Source organism: Daphnia carinata, chromosome 8 (assembly GCF_022539665.2).
Source record: "Daphnia carinata strain CSIRO-1 chromosome 8, CSIRO_AGI_Dcar_HiC_V3, whole genome shotgun sequence".
Classification (NCBI taxonomy): domain Eukaryota; kingdom Metazoa; phylum Arthropoda; class Branchiopoda; order Diplostraca; family Daphniidae; genus Daphnia; species Daphnia carinata.
This window is the reverse complement of record NC_081338.1, coordinates 461,572-481,604: the sequence shown is the minus strand read 5'-3', so window position 1 is coordinate 481,604 and position 20,033 is coordinate 461,572. Positions and strand designations below refer to the sequence as shown.

The 20,033-nt window shown below is 39.8% G+C and overlaps 4 protein-coding genes across 8 annotated transcripts; 3 read left to right on the top strand and 1 right to left on the bottom strand.

Annotated features, from left to right (window-relative positions):
* Positions 1-304: 304 nt before the first annotated feature.
* On the top strand, positions 305-1,044 carry LOC130688069 (zinc finger protein 593 homolog). Its single transcript, XM_057511062.2, has 4 exons — positions 305-420; positions 504-582; positions 637-734; positions 792-1,044. The coding sequence occupies exons 1-4, from the start codon at positions 410-412 to the stop codon at positions 1,042-1,044; spliced, it is 441 nt and encodes a 146-aa protein (XP_057367045.1). The 5' UTR covers positions 305-409.
* Positions 1,045-1,047: 3 nt separating this feature from the next.
* On the top strand, positions 1,048-2,516 carry LOC130688081 (serine--tRNA ligase, mitochondrial-like). The gene has a single exon (XM_057511072.2). The coding sequence runs from the start codon at positions 1,048-1,050 to the stop codon at positions 2,380-2,382; it is 1,335 nt and encodes a 444-aa protein (XP_057367055.1). The 3' UTR covers positions 2,383-2,516.
* A 612-nt stretch (positions 2,517-3,128) lies between these two features.
* On the top strand, positions 3,129-16,347 carry LOC130688083 (troponin I-like). Of its 5 annotated transcripts, none has more exons than XM_057511074.1 (13): positions 3,129-3,242; positions 3,823-3,870; positions 4,438-4,510; positions 4,716-4,733; positions 4,824-4,952; positions 5,029-5,152; positions 8,116-8,216; positions 11,848-11,891; positions 12,005-12,146; positions 12,258-12,302; positions 14,543-14,891; positions 15,093-15,224; positions 15,830-16,347. In XM_057511074.1, exons 2-13 carry the CDS (start codon positions 3,848-3,850, stop codon positions 15,925-15,927), a joined length of 1,278 nt encoding a protein of 425 aa, XP_057367057.1. In that variant the 5' UTR covers positions 3,129-3,242; positions 3,823-3,847; the 3' UTR covers positions 15,928-16,347. The 5 variants fall into 5 exon arrangements, with proteins under 5 accessions (XP_057367057.1, XP_057367058.1, XP_057367059.1 ...); XM_057511075.1 differs by lacking the exon at positions 8,116-8,216 and adding an exon at positions 7,213-7,313; XM_057511076.1 differs by lacking the exon at positions 8,116-8,216 and adding an exon at positions 5,644-5,744.
* Positions 16,348-18,521: 2,174 nt separating this feature from the next.
* On the bottom strand, positions 18,522-19,315 carry LOC130688091 (nucleolar protein 12-like). The gene is made up of 3 exons (XM_057511084.2): positions 19,188-19,315; positions 18,812-19,085; positions 18,522-18,722 (listed from the first exon to the last, which is right to left on the bottom strand). Exons 1-3 carry the CDS (start codon positions 19,310-19,312, stop codon positions 18,540-18,542), a joined length of 582 nt encoding a protein of 193 aa, XP_057367067.1. The 5' UTR covers positions 19,313-19,315; the 3' UTR covers positions 18,522-18,539.
* Positions 19,316-20,033: the final 718 nt, after the last annotated feature.

Below are 20,033 nucleotides of genomic sequence, written 5' to 3'. Positions count from 1 at the left end.
TAAGCATTAAATTTGTCTAAAAAAACGATCGTCAATTTCAGCGCCACCTGTCGGCAAAAAATGCATCATTTTTTGAAGCTTCGGCAAAAAAATGTAATTGCATAACATCTTAACTTGGTTATCTTTCGCCGTGCTATTTTAATGTCGAAATTTTTAAATTATAGTATATTTCAGGAATTAATAATGAAAGCACGCAAATGCTTAGAAACCAAAAAGAGCCCTGACATTAAAATTAGCGACATCTAGTAGAGGGAAATAGCTAATAACGACGTGTATATCCCAAATGCCACCTAGCATCTTAAAATACAACTTTCTTCTAACGCATATTTGTCGTTAACTAAAATCAACTGGGGCCATTTTGTCATACACGTGTGTGGCGAAAGAACAAAACTTACAGAGGTTTACTACAATGACTTACAAGTAAAAATACATTTACGGATTAAACCCTGTTCTATAAGAATGGGTTGTCATTAAAAATTCAAAGAAAATTTCTGAAATTTTAGGCGACGTAAGTACCATCGTGGTGAAACGCACATTCGGAAAAAATATAAAGGAAAAAGGCGCACTAAAGATCTGGATGAAGTATAGCTGAATTGCATCTTGTGTTATATTATTGCTCATTATTTTTTGTTATAGATTGACAACGATTTGAAAAACAATGCAGAAAGCCTTCTAGCCCAAAAAATCGATGTTGAAAAAGCTGGCAATGCCCAATTCTACTGCATACATTGCGCGTAAGTCTGTTACTGTCAACTGTTAATATCTTTGATCTCATCTGTATTGCTCTGCAGGAGGTATTTTATAGATGAGTTTTCCCTAACTCAACACTATAGAACCAAAGTTCACAAACGTAGGCTTAAAGCACTAGAGTTAGAGCCATACACAATTGAAGAATCGGAAAGAGCTGCAGGTCTTGGTGGGAATTACAAGGCACCTGAGAAGAGAAAGATTGAAACTATTCTTCCTAAAGTGATGAGTGATAAGATTGAAGTTGATCAAGAACCTGATGCCAAAAAAAAGTGCACTACTGCACTAGGAGAATAAAACATGATCATGGCTCTCAGAATTCTTAGTACTTCACACATCAAAATCCCCATTAAAAAACATTTACTGTGTATAGTCCGAGGAGTTGTTTCTGCCTTGCACATACCAGGTCATATATCAAAAGCAGCTGTATCAATATTGACTCCTGACTTGAGTCACATTGAAGCATTGATTACTGAAGACATTGCACAGTTGCAAAATAATCTTTCAGCAAGAAATTCTTCCTTTCATCTGGATTCTTTCCTTGGACAATGGAGACAGATGACCGCTCTCCGTCTTCAGCGAGAAGACCTTGAAAGCAGAAGGGTTGAAGTAACCCAAATGATGAAGCAAGTCGTGACAAACGCTACAGGTAGCAGTGACACTCGAAATGTAGAAGACATTAAAAGAAAAGGTATAGAACTGAGGACCCAGCTAAAAGAACTGACGAAGTTGTGGTGGGAAATCGAAGAAATAGCCGTAACGCGAGCTTTAAGCCTTCCTAACTACTTGCATTGTAAAACACCCATAGAAGACAATACAGAAGTGTACTCGTTTATGCCTGAAAAATCTGATCTAAATTGTCTGGGTGACTGTACTGAAGAGAACATCAAGTTTGCCAGTCATAGTCGCACGGCATTTTATTTAAAAGGCACGCCGGCTAATTTGGAACTACGTTGGATGCAAACTTTCAGCAAGGATTGGATTGACAACGGATACAATCTGATTTCTGCACCTGATTTCGTTAGATCGTTAATAATCGATGGTTGCGGCCTGGCCTTTAATGATCAGAAAGAAGTGTTAAGTCTCGCCACGATTCAAGATCACGGCAGTCTTGAGAAAGGGAACGGCTTACATCTAGTAGGAGGTTCGTCATTGCCAGCTATGGTGGCGTTTCTGACGAAAACTGTGATTGAAGAACCGTTTCCCTTGCGACTCGTATCAGTTGGGCGTTGTTACCAGCCTGTTACTGGAATTCTTGGCGCAAACGACTTGGCAAACACGATGCAATCTTCGTCTATACGGTTGCTCACAGTAATGGAAAACTGTCCGGACGCCTTATTTCAAGAACTTGTATTCATTCAACACCAAATTTCAAAACAGCTCGAACAGTTGAATGTAAATGTACGTATTATAGCCACAGCCGCCCGTAACTTGGAACCATGGGAGCAGTATCGTTCGTCTATTGAACTTTATTCTTCATCATCAAAGAAGTACGTTCAAGTGGCCAACGTTTCCATCATCGGCGACTATATTTGTAGACGACTCTCCATTTATGGTCCAGACAAAGAGTTCCCTGGTTTTGTAACAGCTCAAGCCTTGTCTGTTCCCAAATTGCTAGCGTGTTATTTAGAATAGAGAATCAGAGCTGGAACAATGAATGAAAGAGTGCAATTGTTCCAATATCGTAAATCAAAATCTTGGCTCGTTGTATGAGTAGGTTAGCACACAACTTTACCCTGGAAAAATACACAGAAAAAAAACTACCACAATATCAAAAGCCACTTATACGGCCGCGGACGAGAGAGCCTAGAACGCCCTCCTAGTGGAAGCATGTACTATTTTTAGGTCACGTAAACGGGCAGAATAGGATAGGAACGCGACTCTATTCATAGCAATTAGGTTGGTTCCTGTTCGACCGACATCCGCGTTCACTTTTTACTTCACAGTCGGTATATGGGAACCCTTTTCCTTCTTGGTTTTCTACCCTGAAATGCGTCTGAAATATTAACAGCCACAAAACTCTAGCGTTTCGGCAATAATCAAAAGAACCGTTGAAAATATCGCAGTTTATCAAAACGAGGCTAAGTGTTGGTCATACATCTTAACAGTGTTGTGATGCTGATCACTACAACAAATTCCTGGTAAGGACCGACGTAAAAGTTGCGAATTGTGCACGTAAGTGAAACGGTTACAGAGGCAGGGAGCATTAGTTGAATGTTAGGAAGTCCGGCCAAATGCGGGTCTGGGGATGTTTGTGACCCGCCACCAGAGCCGAGTCTGTTATTGAAAATCCTTCTCCCCGCCGTCATAGGTTGCTATTTTGGACTTCACCCGAGCGTTTAGGGATCTTTTCTTAGCTAAGGTTTTCCGTAGCGCTGGTTCTGCCCGCATCCGAGCCTAGGTCTCGGGCTACAGTCCCAGTTTCAGACGCAGTGCTCGCGTATCCGTCACTCGAGCTCAGTGTGTGTGCCAGCACTCGCTTCTTTGACCACCCGGTAGGCCCAAACATTCACCATTTTGTTAGAATTTTATTAAACTTCGTTAAACAATCAGTGGTAACTACAGCTGACTAGGTTGCATCGTCAGCATTTTGCAAGAAACTCTTTTCATTTGACTCGCATTTCCGCAAGTATCTACGGTAGTAACGAAAGTTTCCTCTCTGTTGGCTAGGTTTTTCGGGAAATTTTGACCTTTCTCCTCAGATACTGTAATTAGCGCTTTCAGTTGTATCATCGTTTTCAGTTAAAAGCAGTGATTTTCATCCTCGATGATGGTTAACCTATGTGCCTATATTTGGGTATGCACGGGTAGGACGTCGAGCGTTCTCCGTCTGAGCTATTTTTGAATCGAGCGCAAAGAGTGAGCAACTGTGCCTAGTTCTCATTCACGGTTACCCCATCGGTAGAAATTAAACTGCGAAAAGTTGCTTGAAATAGCTCAACTCGGAAAGTCTCGACTTGTTAATTAAACTCTTCTCGCGCATTGTTTGTTTAAATCTATCGACGCGTATCGGGAAAAAAGCCTTCAGTAGAGCTTTCGTTTTTCTAGTTTCTCATCAATTTAACTTAATTACAGGTTCTACATCTGATTACCTCTAACCATGTCGGACAGTGAAGAATACACGTAAGTCAAACTCCCCCTTGCTTTATAAAATAATATTGAGAAATGCGAATATTTATTTTTTTAAGAAAAGAGATTTTTTAAAAATTCGTTTTCTTTTCATGTCATCAGTTCTTGAGGTATTCGATCTATAGTTGATATTGTTTTTTTTTGTTTTTTTTCTTATTATGAATTACAGCTTGCAGGCTGCTCAGGTAGGCATCTTTGCATATGACATTGACTGACAAAGACTACAGTCGGTCAGTCAATAGCGAATATCGAATGCTTACCTTTTTTTTGTTATTTCCGTTAAGTTGATTTAATAACAACGCGTTTACCAAAGAATGAAAAAACCCGAAGGATTGTACAAATTATACAAGTTTTGACTCAATTTTTATGTTCTACATTTTTCGTTCTTATGTTTACCTCTCAATTATTATTTGACTACTTGTCATAATCATATAAGCATCAAACGAACGGCCTAATCAGTTATGTTGAGCGACTAATAAGCAGGGCACATGAAACTCTTATTTATTTTTACCCCTGTTTTATTTTCATGATTTTTCGTTCCCTGCTAATTTGCACGTCCAGCTCTTCCGAAGAAGAGGAGGAGGAGCCCCCCAAACCAGTCGCCAAACCAGTTGAAGCTAAAAAGGATGACGGTGTAAGATGGCTAATAATTGAAAACACTTGTCAAACATAACAGATTTTCCTTTTTACTTCTAAAACTAAAACCTTTTGTCATTTTTTCTACCCATTTTTAAATTCTTATTTCATTTTACATATTTATTTTTTTTGTTTACTGTTTTCGAAACACTGGTCACATCACCCTGTTAATTAAAAACTGTTTGTTCTTTTTGTAATTGCAGAAAAAATCAGCCGCCGATGTAAGTATGGATGTGGTCACAACGTGTGCTGGGCGTCAGTTGACGAAACCTTAGTTTTCTAAGTTGGATTTTTGAAAATTCATTTGATAGGCGGCTAGGGTTAAACAGCAAGAGCAGGACCGTAAAAAGGCTGAGGTGCGCAAGCGTCTCGAAGAGGCTGCGGCCGCCAAGAAAGCCAAGAAAGGTTTCATGACTCCCGAGAGAAAGAAGAAACTTCGGGTAAGCCATCAATACTTATCTTTTCAATAATGATTGTCGCCAAACTAAAAGACGTGGTTATTCTCTTTGAAATCAGCTCTTGTTGCGTAAAAAAGCTGCAGAGGAATTGAAAAAAGAACAAGAACGTAAAGCGGCCGAACGACGACGCATCATTGAAGAACGCTGCGGCCAGCCCAAGAATCTAGACGACGCCAATGAGGGTGAGTCATCCGCATCCATTTTTTTTTCTTCATGTAGTTTTTTTCCCTAGCAATAGTGTATCGTCTTCATTTTTTTAACCGGCAGCTGATGCTAGTTTTGCGACTGGCTATGCAGTTCAAAACGAAGTTCATCATTGGCAACCAACAAATTCGAGACAGTTTCTTGGGTTTCTAATGATGTCACGAGAAGTAATGACGTTACATATCTTGAACATCAGTAACGTGAAAAAGAAGGGACGAATAACACTTTGCGCACTTGCGTCATGGGTCGATACATACGAGTATAATAAGAAAAAGCAATTGCCGAAGACTATGTAGTAGGACTAGGAGATATTAGCCGATGTGGCTATATTAACACCAGTCCGATGTCGCTACTTGACGGCTTTTTTTTTTATTATTATTATTATTTTTTTGTTATTAAATAACAAACTGTAAAAAAATCTCTGATCTCTGGTATCGGGGGTTCGTCTACTGGCTCTATTTTCGAGTAGCCCAATTGATAACACTACTCAACGAGTTCCACGCGCGTATCTGTCGCCTCGAATTCGCCAAGTACGATATGGAGTTCGAAGTCAAAAAGAAAGATTTCGAGGTACACGGTCCATCATCGTCTCTCTCTCTCTCTCTCTCTCTCTCTCTCTCTCTCTCTCTCACTCTCTCACACACTCTACCTTTTATCACTACTGCTTTCAAGCACTATTCCTTTTTTTCTTCATCCTAGCCTTCTCTCCTGCAAACTTATTCGATTCCTATTCCTGGTCAAACTCTTTCACATTCACCCACTCTCATGCAATTTTTCAGTGGATCTTCAACTTTTCTTTGGCCTTTCTTATTCGATTGAATTAATTCACAGCCTCGAAATCCGTCAAATGTCAAATATTTATTCTTCTAATTAGTTTGCGTGTCGTGTGAGGCACCGATTGACTGACTGACATTCACACCACGACTGTACGCCATGATGGGTCATTTTCAGTTGTTCGGTTGTTGCCTTCTTTTCGTTTTCCCGCTCCATATGTCTGCGAGCGAGCGTCCATGTCGTTTGCGAGAATACCTCCCCCGCGTCTGTTTTCTTGCGAAACGGAGGCAACGTCACCGACCAACTGAAATCGGCCGACACGGCGGTCTGGTTTTGACACATAAAGAGACACCGCAGATATGGTAGCTGTACATAACTTACTGGTGGATGTCCTGATCTTTTCCATCAGCTTTTCAGTTTAAAAACCGAAGCGAAATACTCCAGCACATTATAGAAACACATTAATGAATAACGAACGCATTATAAAGCAGCGCTCCCACTATCGCACAAAGCTGTCCACAGCAGAGCCTCTACATTCCCGTTGCAAGCCTCTACCCACTGCGTGCCTTATTTTTCTCAATAGCAAAAGCTAACGACGACTGCACATCACCATTTCGCTTTTCAGTTGACATTTCAACGAACTTCTTCTCTTTAACTGTCGGACAGCTAAAAACAAAAAAACAAACAAAACAAAAAAAAAAACGGGGACCCTATTTCCATCGTTCGACGTTCATTTCATTCCCCATATTCCACAATTCTTTCACCCCTTGGCGTGTTCCAGTTTATTGTTTAGCGGTAGGAGCAGTGGTGCTAAGACGGAGACGATATTCACAGCTAAAATATCGCAAGAACCGAAATCGTTCGGCTTTACAGCAGAGGCAGGATTCAATTCTAGTGGCGCAATGAAAATCAATGGGAGGTCCCCTTTAAAACAAATTTGATGGACAATGGTTTTTTTTCCTCGGCTAAATACGTTCATCCAGTGGCTGACATTAAGAGACAGTTCTAATGGCGTTGTATCGGTTGTCTATCTTGATTGGATACCGAAACTAGAGTCCCCGAGATGAAGTCATTCGCTGCGAATTTTACCAGTTATGTAGCAAAATGGAAGAAAAGGAGAATGACAGATTTGAAATTTTTTTGTTTTTTTATTTTATTATTTTTTTTTAAATTTCTTTTCCAGTCTGGTAGGACTTAGGTTAATAACAAATACGAGTTGCGAAAATGACCTTTTCTTGTGTGTGTCTCTGTCTCTCTCTTCCAGCCGAACTGCAGACGATTTGCAAGGAGTTTCACAAGAGAATATCCTTACTCGAAGGCGATAAATACGATTTAGAATGGAAAAATAAGATGAAAAACTTGGAGGTAAACACCGTCCAATTAAGATAGATATTTCCCAAATCACGCACATCTTCCATCACGCCCTTAATCCAATCCTATTACCACGTTAACTTGCAGACTAGCGACTGTATATATATAGACTTCAGCTCTTTTCTCTCATTCTTTCTTTTTCTCTTTCTCTCTCTCTCTCTCGCTCTCTTTCTCTTTCGGTTTCTTTCTCTTTTTCTATCTATCTCTCTATCTACTTATCTGTTTCTCTTCCTCTTTTACTCTCACTCTCGCTCTTTCATTTTCCGCCGCCTTTCTTTCTCTTCGTCTATTTCTTCCTTCGATCGCTCTAATACCGAGGAAGTTTTTTTTTTGCTAGAAGGAACGACTTTGTGACCTCGTTACTTTCCCTATGACTTTACCTTCCTTTCCTCCTTATTCACTTTTACCCCCTCAAAGGTGTACTTGTGCCATTGATTACAGCAGGCCAAAACTGACTTCGGATGACACATCCGTAGATTCCGTCTTCTTTCGGCTTACGTAGTACGAACCAAGAAATGACGGATGTCTAGTAGAAAATGCCGATAAGAACGGAGGGGGAAACTGATCCAGCGATGGTCGTATGAAACGAGCAAACAACGTTTCTTTAGATTGGAAAATAATGCAAATGTTAATGACGAGACGGTCGGGTCCGTTACGATGGTCGTTCGGGCAAAGTGTTTGCGGGTTCATGGTGCGGGCCTGTGATCCCGTGGTATTCACGCATTAATTCCTAGCAGTGATAATCGCTAAAGTGTTTAACTTGTTGCTAAAGTGAACTGTTGCCATGTTTAATCAGCCGCCCTGAAGCAGATCTGTGTCGACTACAATGAACGCGTTATCATGTGCGAGTCGCAAAAATGGGACTTGGACTTTGAAGTCAGAAAAAAAGATTACGAGGTTAGACCCACCAAATCAAAAATTATCAAATAAAAAAAAAACTACCCTTCTCTATCAAGCCTGCAGCCAATAGACTCACTACATCCAGTTCACCTCTTCTTTTCACGATCTCTCTGTCGTTGCTGATTTGCTTGGAAACATTTCACTGGTTGTTGCGAGGCGCCGATTTTCATACGGCTGCCTCAATCCCCTCTATTCAGCTGATTTCTCACGCATATCCCGAGTGGTAGAGAATGGCATCTTGAATTCGAGTAAGGCGTTTTTTTCGCTTTCTCCGCTTTTAACACCCTTCAGAGCAACTGAGCGAAGCCGTCACAGAACAACGCTTGCTTTCGTCTCAATCCATTATGGCCGTAAAAACCAAGTTGTTCACACAGCGTAGCCTCATCAGCTGTGCTGTGTGGCTCAGTGCTCGTCACGGATGTCAATAGCAGGAACAAGTTGAAGAATGCACTTTTCCGAAAACTACATGCTGTACTTTTTGTAGCACACCTGCGATTGTGCCGAAGACACGGAATTTTTCCTTTTGTTCAACCCTGCTACCGAGCATTGTCAAAAACAAAAAGAGGACGGACACAATGATGATGAATAGAATAGACGTTTATATGCTACCGTACATTTAAATCTCTTCGCTTCGAAGCGATGTGCCCATTGACGGCCGGCCCTAGTCACGCGCGATTGAATTCAACTAGCACAAAAAAACAGAACAAAACAAAATTATTATCGTTTTTTAAATATCAATATCTTAGTTCGACATTTGTTTAAGGTTGTTGGCGTTACTGCGTTACTTTGTGTTACTTCACCTGACATTCCTTAGCGAAAAATGATATAATCACAAAGGGTTGACCTTCGTGTATGGCTTTTTTCTTCCACTAACAAAATTCTTTTGGTTCTTTCTTTATTGATCTATATTCTTTTCTAATTCTTTCATAATCAACATACCATCTGATTGCTCGTCGCAATTCAGATAGGCTGTCTTCTTATTTCCTGTTCGATTGACCCAAAAGGCCCGAATTGCATTCACGTAGATCATGATTGCCCTCGTTCTCCGTAGTTATTTATTGACACACCTTTTCGTTTTTGTCTATGCTTGATTATCGTCAATTCCAACGTTTGTTCCATACACAACGCCCTGCTCTTGAACGCATTCAGAGTTGACTCGGGCATCGCTAAGTCGTGATTTTCATCTTAAAACCATCGCTAATTCCAAAACGATAGCGTCATTGAGATATGTCGTTTCATCGGCATACAAGTGATTGATCATACAAACACGCTGTAATATCGGAATACTCAAACATCGAATGCTGCAATTCCAGTTTAAACTAATCTTGTCTTAAAAATAAAAAAAATATGGGAAAGACTAGGGCTGGCCCGCAACAGCACAGAGCCTCCATGCGGGGAAAATGAACGAGATTTATTTTCTTCTTCTTAATATTTTTAAAATAACGTAATATCTATCGATAATGATAAATCTTCCGAGTTAAAAGTACGTCCTGATTTTGTTTAGTTTTTGATTGATTTTTTTTTTTTGAAGCTTGAAATGATCCCTGTAGAAAATGCTAGTTTTTCCATTAGCATCGTTTTAGTCTCGCTTCAGAGTGCCCCAATATTGGATTGGCGCTTTCGTAGTCCACTTCTTCCCAGTTGTCGGCATCTTCATAGTTGTTTGAGCTGTTCCGGTATCAAACTCTACAGCATGCACTCCAATCCAATCCAGTCCAGTTTTTTTTTTAGCCTACTATTCGTTTCTGAACTCATCGTTCGCTTTCCCTTGATTACTTCACGATTTGCCGTCCTCGGAGGATTACGCGAAATTTCCAAGAGCTTCCCCCTTTTCCACTTCAATTCCCTTTTATTTTGAAAGAAAAAAAAGTTGATATTGATTCATTTTTGCTAGCAGAAACGTCAAACTTTTAGATTTTATGTTTTTTTTCTTTCTTAAGCATCAACACATCGTTACATCAACACATTGCAGTTCATCGTTTGCTTGGCAGTGTGTCATTGTACTCTTCTCTATTCCAACTATGCTTTCATTCCTACTTTTTAACGATTTTTCTCTTGACATCTTTTCATTTCTTTACCCATCAAGCATTTACCCATCCCATTTTTACACACGAAATTCGGTTTTGCTTCGTTTTGGGGCAAATCGGATGCCTGACTTTCGCCAGAACGAGGCAAAGCGAAACTCTTTTCACCCATTTTATTATTATTATTATTATTACTTGTTTCCACTTCTTCTTTTTCTTCTTCTCTTAAAAAAATACGTATTTGCCACATACACACAATTATGTCTAATGCGCAGGCGGAGGTCAGCCCTTTCTGATAATTTCATTTGATCCAAAACTTTTGAATGTTGGTCTTTTTTTGCACTTTGACATTTTTAACTGCTATTCCTTCTTCGACAATGTAAACATAAGATCACATACGCGGCTTCAGTGAAGCGATCTGAAGTTTTGGGTGGATTGCAAACATAACCGAAGTAACCGTGTCGCCATCGTAAAAAATGGCGACGACTCTGTATGGACCAGATATGGACCTACCTAGTCCATTCGATTTCGTTTCTTTCTTTTTTTTTCATGGATAAATATGAAGAACCCTTGAAATTTTTTGAAAATCGAGCGGACCCACCTATAAACTATTTTGGTCAAGCTATCATGCCTTGAGGTGGTTGTTGGCAATCATAATAAGTCAAAATTGGGCTTATTTTCAACGTGCAATTAGATATTTTATTTGTCCCGAGGGCCGGTTTCTTACTCTTTTTTTTCTCTCTTTTTTATTAGTTTTTTTTTTAATTTTTAACCTTGTCTGTGTTTTTGTTGAAATAAGGGACTCGTTTCCGAGCTCAAAGCATTCAGTTTCGAATATGTTTATCATAGATGCAATCATGATGGTCTGGTCTATACACTGTGTCTCGGGGAAGAACAGTCCCCCTCTGTTTCTTCAGGAAGTGCTGGCCTCTGTACATCAGTGACATACTGAATCGAGATTCCTCTCTCTCTCTCTCTCTCTCTCTCTCTTTCTATCTCTCTCTTTCTCTCTTTCATTCTTACGCTGTCTTACCTTTTGTCTATCTTTCGTTTCTCTTTCGTCATTTGTTCACCAAGGTTATTCTTTGTTACATAAAATTTGTTCTTCGCTGATTGACGGCAAACTGTTTTCTCAATTCCTCTACCCTCTGCTATCCTCGTTGTGTGTTCGTGTCCCACTCTGTCTGTGTGTGTGAAAACAAAACAAAAACTAAATTAAACAAAAAGAACAAAACAATTGAACAAAACAATAAAAACAGACACAAACACACACAAAAATAAATAAATGAAAAAAAAAGAAAAGAAAAAACAGGCAAAGATAGTTTGTGCTAATACGAGAAACGAGCTTTAAACAGACGATTGTGATTGTTCATTTTCAATCAATGCGCTCGTTACCCGTCATGCAAGGCAACACACCTTGCTGCATGCATTTGCACGGCATGTTACACGTCTCTGCAGCATATACTTTTTCTTATTTTGAAACACCCACCTTCCCCCTGTTCACTAGAAAAACCCTTTTTCAATCCATCCAGAAGTTTATCATGTCGAAACTTTAGTGATTCAATTTATTTTTGTTCTTTGACTACTCGTTGCCCTGCTGACAGATCAACGAGATCAACATCCTCGTCAATGACCTCCGAGGCAAATTGTAAGTGTGCCTTTTCGTTTCTTTTTTTTTTTCGTTCGAAACACATGCGAATTTCCTATAGAGACTAAACGGTAACCCAATGCTTTTGCAAATTCACATGGTTAATAATGCAGTATTAAGCCTTCTCTGCGCAAAGTATCCAAATATGAGAACAAATTTGCCAAACTTCAAAAGAAGGCCGCCGAATTCAACTTCCGTAATCAGCTTAAACAAGTGAAAAAGAAGGAATTCACAATGGAGGAAGAGGATAAGGAGGTATAAACTTGTATCCAGGAATAGCTGATAAAATCCATTTTCATTCCTTTATGTTTCAAGTCATTCATCGAACTTTTTGTTTTTCTCTCTCTCTTTTCTTCTTTTTTTCAGAAAAAACCGGATTGGTCAAAGAAGGGAGGTGAAGGCGAGAAGAAGGTAAAGGATGGTGATGAGGGAGATTCGGGGGCCGAGGACGTCAAAGCTTAGAGCAAAGAGACGACCACAGAGACAAGCTCCCCTGCCCAACATCAGCTGTCCACCTTTACCTCTACTCTCACCCCTCCCCCACAAAAAACCAACAAAAAAACAAAAAAAAAAAACTAAACAACATTAAACGAAACACAAATATATTAGCATAAACACACACACACACACACACACACTGAAAAAAGAAAAAGGAAAATATTCGAGAGCGGTTGCATTTTGGGTCATCCATGAAAGCCATTTAAAGATACCGAAAATCATTTACCCCACTCCTTCTCTTCTCCTATTTTCGTTTGTTTTCACTTTGCAATTTAAATTTGAGGTTCGTTTCTGACGTATTGATCCACTTCTTTTACCTTCACCCTCTTGTGATTGACTAGAGAAAAAAATCCACCATCATGGAAATGACTGTATGTAGGTAGCTGGTAGATGTACCCTTAGCAATGTTCAGCTATTCTTTCTACTATATGTTGTCTGCCTTCCTTTCCATTTACCTTTCCCAACTGTTTTTTTTTTCGTCTTTCCGGCGGATGTGAAGGCTTATCCGCTTCTTTTCCTCCTTTAATCGCTGGGCAAGCAAAAAAACAAGTTTGCCTTCAAGAAATGGTCTGTTCAAATGAAACCCATCCTTCCGGAATCCCCTCCACAGATGTGTGATTTTTTATGGTAGCCTTACCACTAGTTATGATTTCAAAAAAAAAAAAAAAAAAAAAAGGAAAAAAAAGAAAGAAAAAGAAAAAAGGAAAAAAAAGAACGAAAAAAAAAAAAAAGGAAAAAAAACGAAACAAAAACAAAAACAAAAACAAAACAAAAAATAAAGTAAAATCAAATTTACCGCACTTGCCTAGGAGGGTACAGTAGATCGAAATCCCATCTGTCACTATACAACACCTTATCATGACTGAACTGAATGCCTTTTCGTGTAATGCCGAATGACGATCCTCCTGCAGTTGTGTTCGAACATGAAAGCTTTACATAGAATAGGTCTACATCGACACGACGCCTCCTTTGTTGCTTGATGTTACCCGTGTTGTCATTTTCCCTCTTGAGTTGTTCTTGTTCAAGTTGTCACCTTTGTCCCCGACACCAAGAACCCCTCCCTGTCCCTCTCCCTCCTCAACAACCTGTTCGGTTGGTCCATTAGTGCAGCCGGATTATTTGTCAACATACGTAGCCTGCTAGAATCTGATTGAATGGAGAGGCAAAGGTATGTATTTTCCAACTGGTACCTTTACAACCTAACGCCTTTCTTTTTCTGATCTGGCTGCCATCGACCGCATTATCATAGCTCAACTCTTTTTATTCTCTCTTTTTTTCTTCCTCATTTTTTTTGCACACCCGTTTTCCAACCATCAGCTATTTTCGTTAGTCCATTAGTCCCTGATTTGAATTCTTCGCCTTTGATCGACTTTGTCGCTTAAATGCAGATGACCATAACGGCCGCTAGTACCAACAATCACTCGACAACAAAACATTACAATTAACACGCCTCCCAACAGCCATTTCATGATTGCAACACGGATGCAGAATACCTCGAACACTTACGCAACAAGGAAGTGTTTGCTCTGTTTGAGGTAGCAATCGGAGTTGACGTTCACATCGCCTCACAATCACACTTAATACAACAAACATGTTTGAAAAATCGTTAAATAATACCGCTAACCTACTGATACCTCATACTCACACATCATACCTCATAATCATACACCATGCCTCATCTAGTAATCCGCTAGTTGTTCTTTCCCTCTTCCCCTCTTTGAATTTTTATTTGAATTATTTATTCATTTTTATTTTTGCCTCTTTGACGTCTGGAAATCAAAGCTCTTGGCCCCCGAATTTCGGACGATTAAAAGAAACGCCGCGCGATTGTTCTAGTTTACTCTTTATTCTAATACGACAGAAGCTGCGTTATGTTCGAATGAGCAACGCACTATTCTTCCCTTATTCATTCAACCAATCGCCATTCTGTTGGGCTCAATGATGCCGCTTATAATAGTATCAATCGATCTCCGGCGTTCGAACGTTGAACTTGTAAGGAAAGAATAGTAGCGAAATTCATTGGCATTTTCGCCCAATTTTTTTTTTTTTTGTTTGGCTTCGGTCATGCTCATGAAAATTGGCCATTCGCGAATCGCGTGTAGAACTTTTTCGCCGTGTTTCATTGCTCTTGTCTTGTCCCTTAACCAATGAAGGAAGGAGAAGAGGGAGAAGGCGAAGCACCGGCTGAAGGTGAAGCTGTTGCCAATGCCGAAGAGGCTCCTGCACCAGTTGAGGGAGCTCCACCGGCGGAAGGCGCTCCAGCTGACGCAGCCCCCGCTGAAGCTGGCGCAACGGGTGAACCCGCACCGGCCGACGGCCAGCCACCAGCTGAAGGCGCACCACCCGCCGATGCCCCTCCTGCCGACGGGGCACCACCTGCGGATGCTCCTCCTGCCGATGGGGCACCACCTGCGGAAGCCCCTGCCGCAGAAGGCGCTCCTCCCGCCGATGCTCCTCCCGCTGAGGGTGCTCCACCTGCTGATGGCGCTCCACCTGCCGAAGGTATGTATGCTCTTGAATGGTTCACTTCTCCTCAATCTGACACTCAAGTTTCAAAAACTTAATCAAAATTAACCAAATAAATCAACGAAAATAACAACCGATTTCTCTTTGCAATAACCATTACGTTTTGCCTTCAATAACTGATCATGGATCACGTGTTCGGTTTGACTTACAAAACAACCAACCTCTAAAAAACAAAAGCCCCAGCTCCGGCCGATGGAAGTACACCGGCACCACCAACTGAGGGTTCCGCTCCTCCAGCAGAAGGCCAAGCTGCCGCAGTAGATGGGGCACCGCCTGCGGAAGGCGCACCGTCCGCAGCGGCACCACCAGGTAAACTCTTAATTCAGACCACAAACAGAAGGACTTGAAGCCGTCCGCCCGCCCACGCCCACCTAGTCCGAGCTCCTGCGCTCTTCCGAAACATGATCTGGGGGTCCCACGATAAAAAGCGAAAACAAAACACATACTTGTTTGCCTTTGCATGCTGTGGCCTTTATCAGACTAAACTATTTAAATTTATTTTTAATTTTTTTGTATTTTTTTTTTGTTTTGTTGGTTTGTTTTTGCCTCTACCTGTAGAACCATAAGACCACTATGCTAGAAGTGCGGCGTACAATACTTCGAAAAATGATATTTTTATTATATATATTGATTTTTCTTCAAACTATGAAACGTCCTCGTGATGTTTTATATCCCCTTTATCTTTTTATTTTTGTCTGCTGTCAAATAAGTTCAAAATTTGACGAGCGAATGTTGGCAGTTTATAAGAATGCCAGTAACAAAATGACGCCATACTTATGAAAGTACCAATTCTGCTTGGAAAATGTGATACCAGCAGAAATCAATAAGCAAAATATTAGTCGTCGCTTTTATTTTGTTCCTTACCTACTTGGAAAAAAATCGTTGTTAACGTGACATTCCGGTTTCCGTTTCAGCCGAGCCCGCTGCAACTGAAGCTGCCCCTGCCGAAGCTGCTGCCCCTGCCGAAGCTGCTGCCCCTGTCCCACCCGCTGAGGAAGCGCCTGCTAGTTAGATACTAGTCCAACCAGCTGAAAACATACACGATTGACGTCTCCAGTGGAAGTCTTCTTGCCTCCTTTATACCAACGAATTAGTCAGCTGAAAATATGTAATTGAAACTGTTGGGGTTGGCGTCGGGTAACACGGAGGGTGAAGGTTGGATAGGTTTTTTGTTTTTTGTTTTTTTCCACCTTTTGTTCAACTTATTTTTCTTAACACTGTTTGGCTACAAAAGATACGGAAGGGATGAGGGAACTAATAAATTGGGATTTTCAATTGTTCAGACCTATCTTTCACGCGATGCCTCTTTTCTGTGTAATCTTTTGGCTTCAATCTCTGGACTGAAGATTTGTTTTAAGAACTGAAAAATCGTGCTTCTAAAAGACAAACAACAAGCTTACCCGCTATCACAATACACACAGTTCATGAAGGATGTCTTTGATTTGTCACGACGCTTTGACGACACGGGCATAGCGTTAACAGATGTGGTCGCATCGGGTGTCAATTTAACTAAACGTGAACACCGAATTCGTTCCTGCTTGCAAATGCAAAACAGGCAATTCGCTTAGACTTAAGGTAAATTAAGAGGAGAAAAGGAGCACGCACGAACTCTAAGGGTAGATATTCTCTCCCTCTCTCTCTCACTCTCGCTGCATCCCTATTTTCTATCCTGCTAGGAAGGATGAGATTGAAATTTTGGGTAGGCAAAACGCTGGATTATCGTAAATGGAATCTTTATGGCTTATTTTGGCGCAAAAAAGAAATCCTGTTTCACTTCAGCAGAAGTGAAGATAATTCACGTCAAAATGCTTATTACTAAAATTCATCAGATAATCCTGATAAATTAATAGACTTCAATTCAGCTGAATTGTGGCTGTAGCATATGGGTCGCTAAACGGTTTCTCACGTGAAGCGAACTTTGGCTCCTTCCTTCCTACCGTCGACTGGACACATTTTTTTTGCTGATCGCGTAGGTCATAATATTGCTCAGGCAGCGGAGGGAGAAAGATCGACCCCCGGGTTAGGGCTTTTCTTTTTTCCGACCTTTGCCAGTTCTAGTTATGAACAAGTTATCTAATCGGGTTGTGCAATGCAATCGATTGTCAAAATGAGCATAATACATTGGACTTTTCGATTATTATAAACAAAATCGATATGTCAATCGAACTTTTTTTTGTAAGCGGCTACCTTTCAAGGCGCCATTTTACAAAACCACACCGGGTTTTCCATATTGAACACGAACCCTCGGAAAAAATGAGCACAAAATGCGACCCAATCAGCTTTTTTCGTGGCAGGACGGGGCGAACGGTACGATCGGTTGATCGGATACGAGCTCTGCAGCTGAGATGCATTGCGAGCTGAATGGAAGTCCGGGACCTCCACTCAGCTGAAGTAAAAAAAAAAATAATTGTATGTGAACCAATGAATTTGAAATTCAACTGAAGTAGGTGAAATTCACGGATTTACAACAAAATGTTATTTAAGCAGAATAAATTTCACGCTAAAGTGATATTTTAGATGAACCGCAATTCACCTTAGCTGAGGTGAATACTTAAATTTTGCGCCAAAATAGGTCTTTTTTGTTCCGGTATTTCTCTGGAAAAAAACAAAAATGACCTTAGCTACATGTCTGCATAGAAAAAGAAGGCGTGAAATCAATAAAAAGCGGAAAAGGTTGTCGTCATATGACAATGTTATCCACCATCCAATGTACAAATTTTGCTTTCCAGGCGACGTGTGTTTGAATAGGCGTATCAGTTAATGTGGTAAAATTTGTTCCATGAAGAACAGCCCATTATTTCATCAATAACTGCTTGGATATTGAACTTTGCAATAAATGATTTTTTCGTTTATTGTAAAAGCATTTCAAGTTCTACCGATTCTTGTAGATCCAAAGACACTTATTTTCCTATTTTAATTTTTTAAGTTTGTCGACTTACTAAAACGCACACCATAGCAAGTTGGTCCGCATTTTTTACATTTTTCTTGTATCGCTGTTATTTGAATGGTTCCTGTTCCGCTTCATTAAAATAAAGAAGCGAAATTGAACGAGTATATTGGTTGGTTTCAATACTTGGTTGTATAATTATAAATAGAGAAAAGCTTCATCAATAGCATTATGAAAAATAGCAAAAATCTGTCGTCGCAGTCAACTGTGAACAATTCTTCATAACCCTTTTTTCAATCGCCTTTTTTTTTTAAACAAAGGTCCACTTATAATCCCAAATTACTGTGGGCCGACCAGTATAACCTAACAGTTTAACACGATCCTTCGAAGACAAACCTTATAACTCGGCTAAATCAAGAGATGGAGAGCTAGGATATACTTGATTACTGCAGCATTTGTTCTTGGGAATACTATCTGAAGTGATACCTTTGGTCAAGGTAACCATGCATTCTTTAAATTTTGCTGGTGTCAGTTTAATGGGACCTAAGTTATTGTATGTCGATCTTTGGTTTTATAAGATATTAAGTTGGACTCTTCTACATAATTCTTTTGAACAACTTATTTAAAAAAATAAATATTCTCATGAAATAGCAAATAAAAGGTGAACTATGGTAACTCATTTCTTAACTAGTGAAAAATAAATTTCCTAAATGTGTACATCATTTGAAGGCTTTAGTTTATTTTTTGTTTTTTAAATGTTTGCCCCTCTTTCTAGATTTATCCCTAACCATTTGAGTCTGTCGCTTGAAGGCTTTAGTCTTCAGAAGCTTCTTATTCATTTGTCTATTCAAATCCTTGGTTTTCTTCTTTTTGTCAAGCAGAGTCTGACGAATTTCTGGATCAGATGCTTCTAGTGAGGCCTATACAAGTCAGTGGTTTAAAATATGTTCTGCCAAGTGTGACAAACCTATTCATGTGAATGTATTGTTTTATTCACATGAAAGCTTACCTCATTTTTTCCTAGAAAAATATTCTCATTTCGGATTTGTGAATCCAATATGGGTTCTATTTTTATAGTATGCTCTGGGAGCTCATAAACATGAGCTACATCTTCAATTAGGTGTTCAATCTCAGGGATTCGCCTGTTGGAGGCAGATTTTTTAATATCTTCACGTAGTTCAGTTTGAAGTCGTTTCCTTTCTGACTTAATTTCCTTTTTAAGGTTTTCATTAAATTTTTTCCGTCTTTCAGCTTTCCTTTTTCTAAATCCTGTAAGATATTCCCTGTGTGAGATAAACATACAAAAACAATGGGAAAAACCAAGAACCATAGAAGGCATAAGCCAATGAAACACAACAAAAACACAAAATGTAAAAAAGATTTACTTTCGGGCTTTTTCGTCAAATATTAAGTTCACTTTAGTAAGTCGATTTTTCGGTTTGTAGTTTCCCCCTTTTTGTTTAACATGTTTACTGTTCACAACATTGTTTTTCTGGTTTTTACACGCCATTTCTTTAACAATAGACAAGTAGGGGTGTCGATTATCGATATATCACGTCGGAAAACAGGTTGAAACCGATATGATCTATTCTATCGGAAGCAATATGTGAATATGATACCGATATTTCCCAACGCCATCTACCAGTAAAAATAACAACCAAACGCGGATTTCCCACACAATTTAACAAGATATATTTTATTATATTTCTATATTGTAATATATTTGTATTACATTGTTATATAATCGACGTTATTTGCAAATGCGATATATCCGATTGATTTTTGGGATACACCACTCGACGTATCTATATCGCTGTATTTTTTAAGCAGTGATCGCCCGAATCAATTTTGATTCCAATCTGCGATTCCAATCAATTTTGCTTGATTCTGACGATGTTGCAACAATTGAAAGTTTCGTTTCTGTTTGTCTATTTTAAAATTGGGCACCAAGACATTACAAAAATTACACAACTAGTCTATGCGACGACTACGTGGGGACTCTCTTTTTTGGAAGCTCGGTGGGGGTTTTATACCGCGCCTTAGCTTGGGGACGCTAAGGTTAGCGTGGGCAATAAAACAGCGAAACAGTGTCAAAAAGGGAGACGAGGTTAACAGATGAGCTTGGTGTCGTTTACACCTCGATCAAGCAGAAGAAAGTAATAAAAGGGAGAGTCGTAGAAATAAGTTCGAGTGGGGTGGGGAGATAGCAAGAGGCGATATGCGAGTTGAGT

Excerpts from the sequence above, each read along its gene's own strand:
- LOC130688083 (XM_057511074.1), top strand. The coding sequence starts at position 3,848 with ATGTCGGACAGTGAAGAATACAC. Across the intron at positions 8,217-11,847 it reads TCAGAAAAAAAGATTACGAG|ATCAACGAGATCAACATCCT; the intron begins GTTAGACCCACC and ends CCCTGCTGACAG. Across the intron at positions 12,147-12,257 it reads TGGAGGAAGAGGATAAGGAG|AAAAAACCGGATTGGTCAAA; the intron begins GTATAAACTTGT and ends TCTTTTTTTCAG.
- LOC130688091 (XM_057511084.2), bottom strand. The coding sequence starts at position 19,312 with ATGGCGTGTAAAAACCAGAAAAACAATGTTGTGAACAGTAAACATGTT. Across the intron at positions 19,086-19,187 it reads TTTGACGAAAAAGCCCGAAA|GGAATATCTTACAGGATTTA; the intron begins GTAAATCTTTTT and ends TATCTCACACAG. Across the intron at positions 18,723-18,811 it reads TTTTTCTAGGAAAAAATGAG|GCCTCACTAGAAGCATCTGA; the intron begins GTAAGCTTTCAT and ends TGACTTGTATAG.
- LOC130688081 (XM_057511072.2), top strand. The coding sequence starts at position 1,048 with ATGATCATGGCTCTCAGAATTCTTAGTACTTCACACATCAAAATCCCC.
- LOC130688069 (XM_057511062.2), top strand. Across the intron at positions 583-636 it reads GCACTAAAGATCTGGATGAA|ATTGACAACGATTTGAAAAA; the intron begins GTATAGCTGAAT and ends TTTTTGTTATAG. Across the intron at positions 735-791 it reads TTCTACTGCATACATTGCGC|GAGGTATTTTATAGATGAGT; the intron begins GTAAGTCTGTTA and ends ATTGCTCTGCAG.